This window comes from Ipomoea triloba, chromosome 14, assembly GCF_003576645.1.
Source record: "Ipomoea triloba cultivar NCNSP0323 chromosome 14, ASM357664v1".
Lineage (NCBI taxonomy): Eukaryota > Viridiplantae > Streptophyta > Magnoliopsida > Solanales > Convolvulaceae > Ipomoea > Ipomoea triloba.
The window spans coordinates 21,489,142-21,501,028 of NC_044929.1; the positions used below are offsets into that span (position 1 = coordinate 21,489,142).

General features: G+C 38.3%; 3 protein-coding genes across 6 annotated transcripts in view; 2 read left to right on the top strand and 1 right to left on the bottom strand.

Moving 5' to 3' along the window:
* Positions 1–183: 183 nt before the first annotated feature.
* Positions 184–3,820, bottom strand: LOC116003843. The gene is made up of 12 exons (XM_031243781.1): positions 3,465–3,820; positions 3,298–3,354; positions 2,645–2,743; positions 2,397–2,477; positions 2,173–2,291; positions 1,969–2,070; positions 1,719–1,835; positions 1,512–1,580; positions 1,094–1,214; positions 903–989; positions 735–806; positions 184–473 (listed from the first exon to the last, which is right to left on the bottom strand). The coding sequence occupies exons 1-12, from the start codon at positions 3,606–3,608 to the stop codon at positions 381–383; spliced, it is 1,161 nt and encodes a 386-aa protein (XP_031099641.1). The 5' UTR covers positions 3,609–3,820; the 3' UTR covers positions 184–380.
* Positions 3,821–6,419: 2,599 nt separating this feature from the next.
* Positions 6,420–7,167, top strand: LOC116004102 (fasciclin-like arabinogalactan protein 1). Its single transcript, XM_031244036.1, has 2 exons — positions 6,420–6,687; positions 6,830–7,167. Exons 1-2 carry the CDS (start codon positions 6,420–6,422, stop codon positions 7,165–7,167), a joined length of 606 nt encoding a protein of 201 aa, XP_031099896.1.
* Positions 7,168–9,403: 2,236 nt separating this feature from the next.
* Positions 9,404–11,887, top strand: part of LOC116004541 (protein FAR1-RELATED SEQUENCE 5-like) — a 4,209-nt gene continuing 1,725 nt past the window's right edge. Inside the window, exons 1-4 of one of the 4 annotated variants that reach the window (XR_004094816.1) lie at positions 9,405–9,750; positions 10,311–10,744; positions 11,209–11,426; positions 11,528–11,767. Coding sequence is in view for 3 of the 4 variants with exons in the window: in XM_031244637.1 (XP_031100497.1) it covers position 9,750; positions 10,311–10,744; positions 11,209–11,409 (636 nt within the window). In the remaining variant the exon portion in view is untranslated. Of the gene's footprint in view, positions 9,751–10,259; positions 10,745–11,208; positions 11,427–11,527; positions 11,852–11,887 lie in introns of those variants that run through there. The other 3 variants (XM_031244636.1, XM_031244638.1, XM_031244637.1) reach the window with 3 other exon arrangements.

Sequence of the window (11,887 nt, forward strand, 5' to 3'; positions counted from 1 at the left end):
TACTCAAGGGCCCACCTCTATATAATAATTTACAAAGTACACCGTAAAAAGTAAACAATATTAAAAAGACTTTATATGACAAATTCGACTGAAAAGATATTGACAAAAATAAAATTTATTGACTTTTTAGTACGAGAATCATGTTCCACCCTACTCACCCACCCCTCTTAAGACAAGGGAAAGTATTTTAATAATAAGCAACTTATGAAATTCAAATTCAAGAAATTTTATAGACCTGTGGGCTGTGGTAATATCATATTAGTATATTACATGGCAATCAATTATTGATACAACTTTCCTTTCTATTAAAAAGGATAGAAAGAATCATTTTCAATTCCTTAGTGAATAGTGATGCATATATTTGAGAGTCCTCTTTCACTTCAAAATGGATCAACCCAACATTTGTCTTCTCTAACAGCTTTACTCCATCTGTTCTTAAAGATCTCTAGCTCAGCATAAGATTGCTTCCTCACCTGCAACCAAAACCTCATTTTTAACACTGTCTATTATATGCTCAACACGCCTCCTCACGTTTGTGGGCCGCTCTTTGTGTGAGGTGACGCGAAAATTCAAATGCATGACCTTATGGGCGGATAATCTCTGATATCAAATTAAAAGATGTGTTCTGTCTCAACTAAAAGCGTAAGCTGATAGTTGGATTGCACATTTATGTTTAAATATTATATGTTCAAGGAAGATAACCGAAGTTTGCATCTAATAAAACAGGAACTTACTGCATTTCTACCATCAGATTGATGAGATGAGGATTCCTTGGAAGAACCCTGGCCTTTTGCTTCATTACTTGTCTGCATCAGTTAAGAAACAAGATAAGTTTACAAGGATAGACAGACAAGAACCTTAGACTAATGACTGAATCCCCGCTGTCAAACTACATGGTATACCTCGTTTGATGACCCCCCGAGTGTAGGGAGGGCGTAGTGAACCAAATATTCGGTATCAACCACCCCAACATTGGCGGTTCGGTTACCCTGTCAGATAATATGTCACAGATCAATACTCGCCAAGAATGTACTAAACAAAACATTATAATGTAAGAAATTGGCTTTAATTTTGTTGTTGTGTGATGGCAAACCTGTGCGCAATAACCAACTTGGAAGTCGACGCCCCATCCGTGAACCAGGTCGTTCTGAATGATGTGCCACACACATCTCCACGATGCACTCGAGAAAACCGGAGCCATCATTTCCACCCATCTGTGACATATATGATATATGTTAACCACTCATATCTCTAGTGTTCTTATATGATACTAAAGAGAAAATTGCATTTGGTATAAAACTAAATTTGAGCATATAACCAAGTTGGTCAAGCTGTTAACTTGGTAACCACAGGGTTACAATTGGACTCTCAACAGAAGTGATTTATTGGTCTTCTTGGTTTGAGCCAGTCAGCTAAGGGTCACAATACAGGATTTATTCAATGCACACCCTCAGCTCGAATAATGGCTGCGGGTTTCCCTTGTCACCTAAAATCTGAGCATATATGTTTACCCTGTGCAAGGAGGACCTTGGCTGTCGGGGAAGCACCTCCTTCCCGGGCCGTTAATGTTTATTTCCCTCCTGGTACAACAGACACAAACAAAAGGCATCTTATGTTAAATTATGCAGATAATGTATGAGATTTGATATATTGAGTAGCCATAGTAGAAGGGCGTTAGTTTATGCTGATTTGATTATAGAGTAGATATAAGATGATACCTGTGAACTTTTGATCCATTTTCTCGAGCAGTAAGCTTGTGATGAACCTCTGATTTCTCAGCATCTATTGCGGGCTGTGATATCTGAAGCCCTTCTTCTTTCACTATCGATAAGTATCTGCATCCAAGTACCCAAAAACAATGAGAAATGGAAATCACGTAATAGGATTCCAATAACAGAACTCGGATCGTGTTTCAAGCTTCATCACAAGATCAGAGTATAACTAATGCTACATATATATCTATACTACCTTGCAACATTAAAATGTTGAACCCCGAGATCTTCATCCCAGAGGAAAATGTAAGCATAATCTGCAACGATATCGGGATGCAAGAACCGCTTGGCAAACCACCTAATCATGAGTTAATGAACGAACATAATAATCAGCATATGGGAGAAAAAAAAGGTCATTTCTTGTTAGTGGATGGGAAGAAAATTTGTTTGTAATCTGTACCACTTTGTTTGATGGGGAGCAGAAACATGTATGGCACTGCTACTCCACTTCAAATCTTTCCATTCATCCACGAGCCCGTCATAATGGAAAAGCATAATCATGAAATCAGATAATGGAAACTGCAAATCATATAGAAAAAAAAAAAAGATTTATATATGATCATGGATTATACAATAGTCTTTTTACAATCAATGAAGTTTTTCTTTCCATATATTGATATATACCTTCTTTACGATTTCATCTACGTTCTTCTTCTGCTTTATTCCAACTGCCAATGCTAACAAGCTCATTGGAGACTTGGGCTTCTGGGAACAAAGAGATAATAAGGGGAGAGAACAATGCTGATAAGACAGACAAACCAGATAGCACTGTTTGTGTAAACATAAGTATGTTTCATAGTTTTCATTCAACAAATCGTGCTGCTAGAATGAGTTAGTATTAGCAAGAGTGGCGATGAAGGAGTGGCACCTACCTGTTTAGCAGAACCCCAGAGCGGCCGCATCTCCAGATCAGAGGTTTTAGAAACAATACCCCTAGGCAATGTCTCAGTTCCAACAGGCTTGCATTCATCCTAAATAAAACAAGTAATACATGACTAAATAAACAAATTTGCCAGTTTCAAAAACAAAACAAAACAAATTTGCCTTGTCATATCCTCAATCACTAGGGTGTTTGGAAAATAGCTGATCAGCCGTTTTTCAACTGATTTGACCAAATTTAGTTGTTCGACCCAGCTAAAATTAGTACTCCGTATTTGGTAAAAGAGCTTATTGGAATAGTTGATTGGTGCAATTAGTTGATTTCCAAAACTCCGCTCGGAGCAACGTTTCTAACTTCCCAACACCTTTCTACAACTAGCTAATATTATAAACCGGTCAAAACATTTAACACAATCGCAATCCGCTATCATAATTGCTCCCCTTTGCACATTTGGAAAATTTTAAAGTTTCTTTAATCAGATTAAAGCAATCCACTTTCCACAATTCCACATGCTTGACAAACACCATAGATTGCAAGCACATAATTTATGACTAATCCATGATCATAAGCCATAATCAAAACCCATATCCATAAGCTTAATTTACCAAACACAGCATGAGATCAAGATAAGCTGTTTGAACAAACCTGACAAGTGGGTTCTGATGTCCTGACAGCTTCAATCAGCTGCCACCCTAAAAACCTCTGCAGGCACAAAATCAATAAACTTAACAGGAAATTAAAGAATTTGCAAAAAAAAAAAAAAAAAGAGGAAATTAAAGATATGATGGGAGTGGGTTTTTAGTTAATCACACCTGTCTGTAATCTGTGAGAATGAAAGCAGCAGTGGCAATGAAGAAACCTGCAGAAAGCAGAAATACAGAAGACCAGCAACTGCAAATAAATGCCCTCTTTTTTACCTTCATAGGGGTTGGAAATGAATAAGAAGAAGAAGCCATGGAAACCGGTGATAAAAACCCAATCTTGGAGAAGAACAGTGGTTATTGAGAGAGATGGTAAGTTGCCAAATAGCAGAAGAAGACATGTCTGAACAGTAAGAGGTCAACGAAAGATAGTAGTGGAGAGTTGCTTAACTTGGGACAAATGTGAAGAAGACGTAAAGTGCCCACCTTTAATTCTCTTCTTCTTCTTCTTCTTCCGTATTTATATTTATATTTTTGGGTTTCATCTTCACGCAAGGTTTAGTCAAAGATATAGTACGCTGATTCCCTGTATGAAGACTATGTAAAAAATTTCAGCTAATCTAAGGCCTTGTAGCATAGCGGTCGATCATCTAACCTCAAGTGTTAATGGAGATGTCAAAGTAAATCAAAACCTGTGGACCAACTTTAAACTGTCCCGATAATAGAGCCTAAAATTTGTTGCTTGCAAAAATATAGACCTCGTGAATTTGGTTCAGGGAGGCTAACAATACACACGCGGGCGCACACATACACACACATATATATATAGTTTTTTTTTTTTTTGAAAACATATATAGAAAGAGTTAAAATCATTTTTTAGTCTTAAATTTATAAAGGATTTGACAGTTTTAGTCTTTCTGACATTTTTTTGTATGTTGATCCTTAAAATGAAAGATTTTATGTCATAAAATACTTCAGACGATCAACAAACGGAAAATGTGATAGACGACAAAAGGTGTCCAATTCTAAATAAGAATGGTAGAAAATTTGACAATTTTTTTTTTTTATAATGAACTAAAAGTATCCAACTCCTAATAAGTCTAGGACTAAAAAAAGAATTAACTCAATATTAAAAAATTAAAATTGTATAATTTCTAAACATGAAAGAATTTAATATTATTTAGGTTAGATTATTGAAATATAAAATAATATTATAATTTTATTTTTTTTAATTCTTGGGGTTAGTCAACAATACTTGCGAACCCACATGAGGTGGATAGGGCTAAACAATTCTAGCCTGTAAAAATTATAACTCGGGTGGGGTGTGCCAACTCGTATTAACACCCCTACTCAAGTAGTCAAGTCATAGCAAGAGGCGGCAGGATGGATATTCAAACCTCACATCAACAAAATCATTAGAGTTAGAATTCACTATCATGTATAATTTGTATGTTATTACATAAAAGTAAAGTTTACTAAATATAGATTCTCAATTGTTTTTTTTTTTTTTATCAAACAAAGAGGGAGACCCGGAAGGGACCAACTAAGTGGTTTCCTCACTCTACGGACTCGCGTAACATACACAAGATCATAACCATAGATCTACTCACACTCGGACAGGCAGGAAGTAAACACCTTCCAGCCGGCCGTCTAGGTGGTACCTAACCTAGTAAAGGTGTCCACACTTTTATTTTGTTCATAGAAAATGACCCGAAGTGAGATCGTTCGCACCTCTCAATTGTTGATTTCTCTCATAACTCTAAAACAGAATATCCCATAACTACTACTCAATAAGAGTTAATTCCAGCAATGGTCCTCCGACTATTGTGATTTTCCAAAATTGGTTCTTGTCTTTTAATTTGGACAAAAAAGACACTTGACTTTCAGATTTGTTCCAACATTAGTCCTTCCGTGAACTTTCAGTTTGTTAGGCGTTAATGTAGGGGCTAAAATGGTCATTTCATTAGTTTTCTTTCTTCTTCATCAGGTTCGTGAGTACATGTGCGGCTGCGGTGTTCCTCTCTCTGCCCTGTTGCTCCTGCCGTGAGGCTTACAACATTACCGCCATTCTGGCCAAGTACAAGGAGTTCTCTACCTTCAACCACTACTTATCACTCACCCACCTAGCCGCCCACATCAACAACTGCAACACAATCATTGTCTGCGCCGTCGATGATGCCGCTATGGCGGATCTGCTCGCCAAGCACCACTCAATCTACTTCCATGTACTCTTGGACTACTATGGTGCAAATAAGCTCCACCAACTCACCAATGACACTGCAGTTGCTGCCACTATGTTCCAAGCCACCAGGTTCGTCAATATCGCAGATCTAAAAGGCGGAAAGGTCAGATTCAGCCCTCATGACAATGGAGGAGGACTCCCTGCAACTTTCGTCAAGGCCGTTGAAGAGATTCCTTACAACATTTCCATCATTCATATCAATAGTGTACTGCCATCGGCGGTAGCTAAAGCGCCGGCCCTGAGCCAAGCAAGGCAAACATCACTAAGCTAATTCGTCTGCATTGCCGTTAACAAGGTACATGGAAATGAACATGAGGAATGGGGGACCTTGAAATGTTAGTTAATTAGCAGAATGGATTCATGCCATGTATCATAATCAAACCAAGAAACAACCAACCTTCCTTATACTGTTATACAAACAGATACTTGGGAATGGGGCAAAAATGTAAACATAAAAGCAAAAAAGGCATGGTGCCAGAGCAAGTTGGTTCAGACTCTAATGTGGTTCATTCATATACTGCGAGTTGCATTGAGAAGTTGTTGCTGGTCAAAGATGATGGTGCCATAGCAAGGTATACAGCTGTAGATATTAGTCCATTTTTGTTAGTGTTGATGACCAACCTTTTTCAAGCCATGGAGAAACCAGAATCTGAGGAGAATCAGTACATAATGAAGTACATCATGCGAGTGCTTGGAGTTTCTAAAATTTCTCGCGAGGTTGCTTTACATTGCATAACTGGCCTGGCTAATGTCCTGAACAGAGTCTGCCAAAATCCAAAAAATCCAATTTTCAACCACTATCTCTTTGAATCAGTGGTTGTTCTTGTCANGCTGTAGATATTAGTCCATTTTTGTTAGTGTTGATGACCAACCTTTTTCAAGCCATGGAGAAACCAGAATCTGAGGAGAATCAGTACATAATGAAGTACATCATGCGAGTGCTTGGAGTTTCTAAAATTTCTCGCGAGGTTGCTTTACATTGCATAACTGGCCTGGCTAATGTCCTGAACAGAGTCTGCCAAAATCCAAAAAATCCAATTTTCAACCACTATCTCTTTGAATCAGTGGTTGTTCTTGTCAGGCGGGCTTGTGAAAAGGATCCATCTTTTGTGCCTGGTTTTGAAGGAAGCCCAGATGATATTGGAGAGAGATGTGAGTGAATTCTTCCCTTATGCATTCCAGTTACTGGCTCAGCTTGTAGAGCTGAATAGATCACCACTGTCACAGCACTATATGCAGATATTTGAGATTCTTCTTTTACCTGATTCATGGTAAAAGTCTGGAAATGTTCCAGNTGCCGCTATGGCGGATCTGCTCGCCAAGCACCACTCAATCTACTTCCATGTACTCTTGGACTACTATGGTGCAAATAAGCTCCACCAACTCACCAATGACACTGCAGTTGCTGCCACTATGTTCCAAGCCACCAGGTTCGTCAATATCGCAGATCTAAAAGGCGGAAAGGTCAGATTCAGCCCTCATGACAATGGAGGAGGACTCCCTGCAACTTTCGTCAAGGCCGTTGAAGAGATTCCTTACAACATTTCCATCATTCATATCAATAGTGTACTGCCATCGGCGGTAGCTAAAGCGCCGGCCCTGAGCCAAGCAAGGCAAACATCACTAAGCTAATTCGTCTGCATTGCCGTTAACAAGGTACATGGAAATGAACATGAGGAATGGGGGACCTTGAAATGTTAGTTAATTAGCAGAATGGATTCATGCCATGTATCATAATCAAACCAAGAAACAACCAACCTTCCTTATACTGTTATACAAACAGATACTTGGGAATGGGGCAAAAATGTAAACATAAAAGCAAAAAAGGCATGGTGCCAGAGCAAGTTGGTTCAGACTCTAATGTGGTTCATTCATATACTGCGAGTTGCATTGAGAAGTTGTTGCTGGTCAAAGATGATGGTGCCATAGCAAGGTATACAGCTGTAGATATTAGTCCATTTTTGTTAGTGTTGATGACCAACCTTTTTCAAGCCATGGAGAAACCAGAATCTGAGGAGAATCAGTACATAATGAAGTACATCATGCGAGTGCTTGGAGTTTCTAAAATTTCTCGCGAGGTTGCTTTACATTGCATAACTGGCCTGGCTAATGTCCTGAACAGAGTCTGCCAAAATCCAAAAAATCCAATTTTCAACCACTATCTCTTTGAATCAGTGGTTGTTCTTGTCAGGCGGGCTTGTGAAAAGGATCCATCTTTTGTGCCTGGTTTTGAAGGAAGCCCAGATGATATTGGAGAGAGATGTGAGTGAATTCTTCCCTTATGCATTCCAGTTACTGGCTCAGCTTGTAGAGCTGAATAGATCACCACTGTCACAGCACTATATGCAGATATTTGAGATTCTTCTTTTACCTGATTCATGGTAAAAGTCTGGAAATGTTCCAGCACTTGTCCGGTTGCTCCAAGAAAAGTCTGGAAATGTTCCAGCACTTGTCCGGTTGCTCCAAGCGTTTCTTCGTAAAGTTCCAGCACTTGTCCGGTTGCTCCAAGCGTTTCTTCGTAAAGCACCTCATGAGCTTAATCAACAGGGTAGGTTGTCAAATGTTCTTGGGATATTTAACACGCTGGTATCATCTCCAAACACAAATGAACAGGGATTTTATGTGATTTCAATCGGGCCCGAACCCGATGGGCTAGCCTGAAAAAATCCGAAACCGACAGGGCTATAGCCCGATAAAAAATTAGCCCGATGAGCCCGAAACCGATTGGCCCGATAGGGCTAGCCCGAAATTAAATGGGCTAGCCCGATAGCCCGAACAATTAAAAAATATTTTTTATTATAAAAGTGATGTGAAACATAATATACTTGGAATTTATAGGTGAATTCATCTTTAGTATTTTTTTTTTTTATCACTAGGTACATCTTTAAATAAAATTTTAATAAATATATAAATATATATATATATATATATATATATATATATATATATATATATATATATATTTATATTTATATATTTATTAAAATTTTATTTAAAGATGTACCTAGTGATAAAAAAAATACTAAAGATGAACTCACCTATAAATTGTTAATTTGTTATGTTGGTATTTAATATTTAGATATTAGATTTTGGATTTGAGTTATGTGATGTTTCATGCATAGTTATTACGACGCCACGTTAAGTCGCGACACCCCTTGACCGTCTTGTCGCTTAGGAAATGTTAAAATTTGGGGGTCTTAAACCGACCGAACACCGAACCGAATTAAATTCGAACCGTTGCAATTGCATTTATTTAATTTTAATGTACTCAATGCTCATCCGGTTGACCCGTTCTAACAAATCCGGATCCGGTTGACGAATTGACCCGTTTTATCGAATGTAAGTATTCATTTTCGATTTTAGTTCAAATAGTCTAACCCGCCCGAAAAGCCCGACAACCCGAAGATTAGGGTTAGGGCTAACCCGAATCCGAAATTAAAATAATAATTAACCGACAACCCGAATCTGATAAGTCCGACAACCCGACAGGGTTAGCCCGAAACCGATAGGGTTGGCCCGATTGACATCCCTAGATTAATACAATGACCATTTTAGCCCTACACTAACGGCTACCAAACTGAAAGTTAACGGAAGGACTAATGTTGGAATAAACCTGAAAGTCAAGTGTCTTTTTTGTCCAAATTAAAAGACGATGACCAATTTTAGAAAATCGCAATAGTCGGAGGACCATTGCTAGAATTAACTCTACTCAATAATATGCACTGAGTAAATCTTGCTTACGACCATCTATCCTAAATTAGAACTCTCGTTGCTAAGTGATCTCTTTAGTCAACTGTGAATTGATCTTACTGAATTAGTTCGATAACCAAAATATCATTGATCATTATCTTCATATATTCATAAATATGCTAATTTAATACAAATAGCATTACAATTATACGAATCGGATTCGTACTAATTTCTGTTCATCAGTTTCTCAATTTGATAGCAATGAGTAGTGGGCGTTGGTGGTGACAGTTTAGTTAGGTTTTCCAGTGGTCACCGAGAAGAAAGTAACACTCGTGCTCGGACGATGAACGCCGGCGTTCAATTCTCCTCAGCAAGATAAAGTGAAAAGCTCAAAACCTCCGGCGTTGAAAATCGACGCGACAACACTATCTCTGAGAAATCGAATTGAAGACTGTGCAGAAACCTCTAAAATTTTCAAAAATCTGGCAATCAATCGAGACGACGGCGCCTCCTCTGTCCATACCAGTAAGTTCTCCTCCAAAATTTCAGACTCTCATCTAAATTCATCCCGTTCTGACCTATATTTGCATATTCCGAGGTTTAAAATCGCCATAGTGTTTTCTTAATGCATATATTGTTGAGAATCTGTTGATTTGGACATTGTTGTAATTCTTTGTACGTGGAGTTTGGTATGTGGCGGTGTCGTTAGCTTATGCGGAGTGCTTAAAGAAAATGGAAGAATTATTGTGTTTGATGAAAGAAAAAAGAGGAATTATGAAATTATATGACATTATTCCATGTTTTTAATGTGATCGGTATCCTTGTTGCCGGAATATGCTCGCATCTATGGCTTTGTTACACAATGTTTGTGGTGTAGTTGAGACGAACACATTCTTCAATTTGGCTCTTTATTCATTTAGATTTTTAGTTGAGATAGAACACGTCTTTCAATTTGTTGTGCATTGGAAAGCTTAATGATAAAGGAATGTGAAATCCATCAGTGTTATGGTAAAAGAAACTTGTTTTAAATACAGAACAGTGCTGTTTCTCGAAGGGTTTGTTCTTAGATATCATCTTTCTGGCAGTGGACATAGAGGTTGAAGCTGCTATTGGTGACAGTTCTGCTTCTGCTGCTGAAAGGCGGTTAGATTCGGGTGAAGAAAGTAGAGTTCAAGAACCAGTTGTGGGAATGGAGTTTGAGTCTGAAGATGCTGCCAAGGAATTTTATGACAACTATGCTAGGCGTGCCGGCTTTGTGATGCGCATTGATCAGTGCCGGAGGTCAGAAGTTGACAAGAGGATTCTTTCTAGGCGGCTCTCGTGTAATAAGCAGGGTTATTATGTGAAAATGAAAGACCAATTCGGGCCAGCTAGGAAGCCAAGAACGAGCACACGAGAAGGATGCAAGGCAATGATGCTGGTAAAGATTGATAAGTCTGGTAAATGGGTTGTTACCAGATTCGTGAAGGAGCATACTCATCCATTGATTGTTTCTGGTCGCCCTTCCCGGAATGCTATGGTGAGTTTTGTGTTTTTTTTTTTTCCCTTTTAAATCATTAACTTCCATAACCTTCTCTACTAACAAACATGATTGGTTTTGAACGAACTTATTTATCATGTTTTTGTTTGGTGTTCATTCCAACGGCGGTTCAGTGAAACATTTAGCAAAGTTAAAATACTATGAAGATTATAGTCAAGTGAATCGCAATGAACTGTTCAAATGCTTCTTTGATTATTAAGCATTTATACTTGTAATCCCTAAGCTCAAATTCTCAATCAGCATTTTATTATTCTAGCATGGAAAAACCTAGATGATTAAAGCCATTGATTTCCTCTTCTGAAGATTTAAATAGAATTTCGCCACAGAAAACACCAATAGTCATCAAAGCATTAAACACTGGTTACCATGTGTCCTTAACTAGCTAAGTTTCTAATAGATATCCAGGCCCCAAATTAACTCATTTTCAAATCTTATTCTTACAGGACCATAAAGACCGGAGGATACATGAGCTGACTATGGAGTTAGACCGTCAGGATAGGCTCTGTGAGTTGTACAGAGACCAGCTAAATACTTTGTTGAAATATATTGAGGAGCAGATTGAGGTTGTATCTGGAAAAGTTCAAGTAGTTGTCAGCAATGTAAACCAAGTTGAAAAAGAAGCATGGAAGCCACCAAATCAATAGTCTGCAATACACACCCGGTACGCCTCTGGTATTAGTTTTCATTTTTGTTATTTACTCGTCTGGTGGTTGATTGAACTCGAAACAACAAAACCAAGATAAATATGCTGTTGATTTCCAGCATTGAGTTTTACCAACTCGTAAAACTTCTCTTTTTGGGGGTGGCTGAGACTTGAGCTGGTATAACCTCTAATGCCCTGGTGGAGATTGCTTCTGCCTTAGGGACAATCGTCAAGAATCGGGAAATAGTCTGCCATTTTTGTTGCATAGATGGAGCTTGATCAAGAGCAGGAAGAATGAGCTCAGAAAGGCAGAATGGCTACATTGTTAAGGCATAATGCTAGTCTTTATTGCAATCTTGGTATGAATATAGAGTGGAAGGTTTCATTAAAGTAAATACGGAGTATTTCTCGTTTCTAATTGCATCTCATAAATTTCATTTTTATATGCCCCCCCCCCCCCCCCCCCCCCCCCAAAAAAA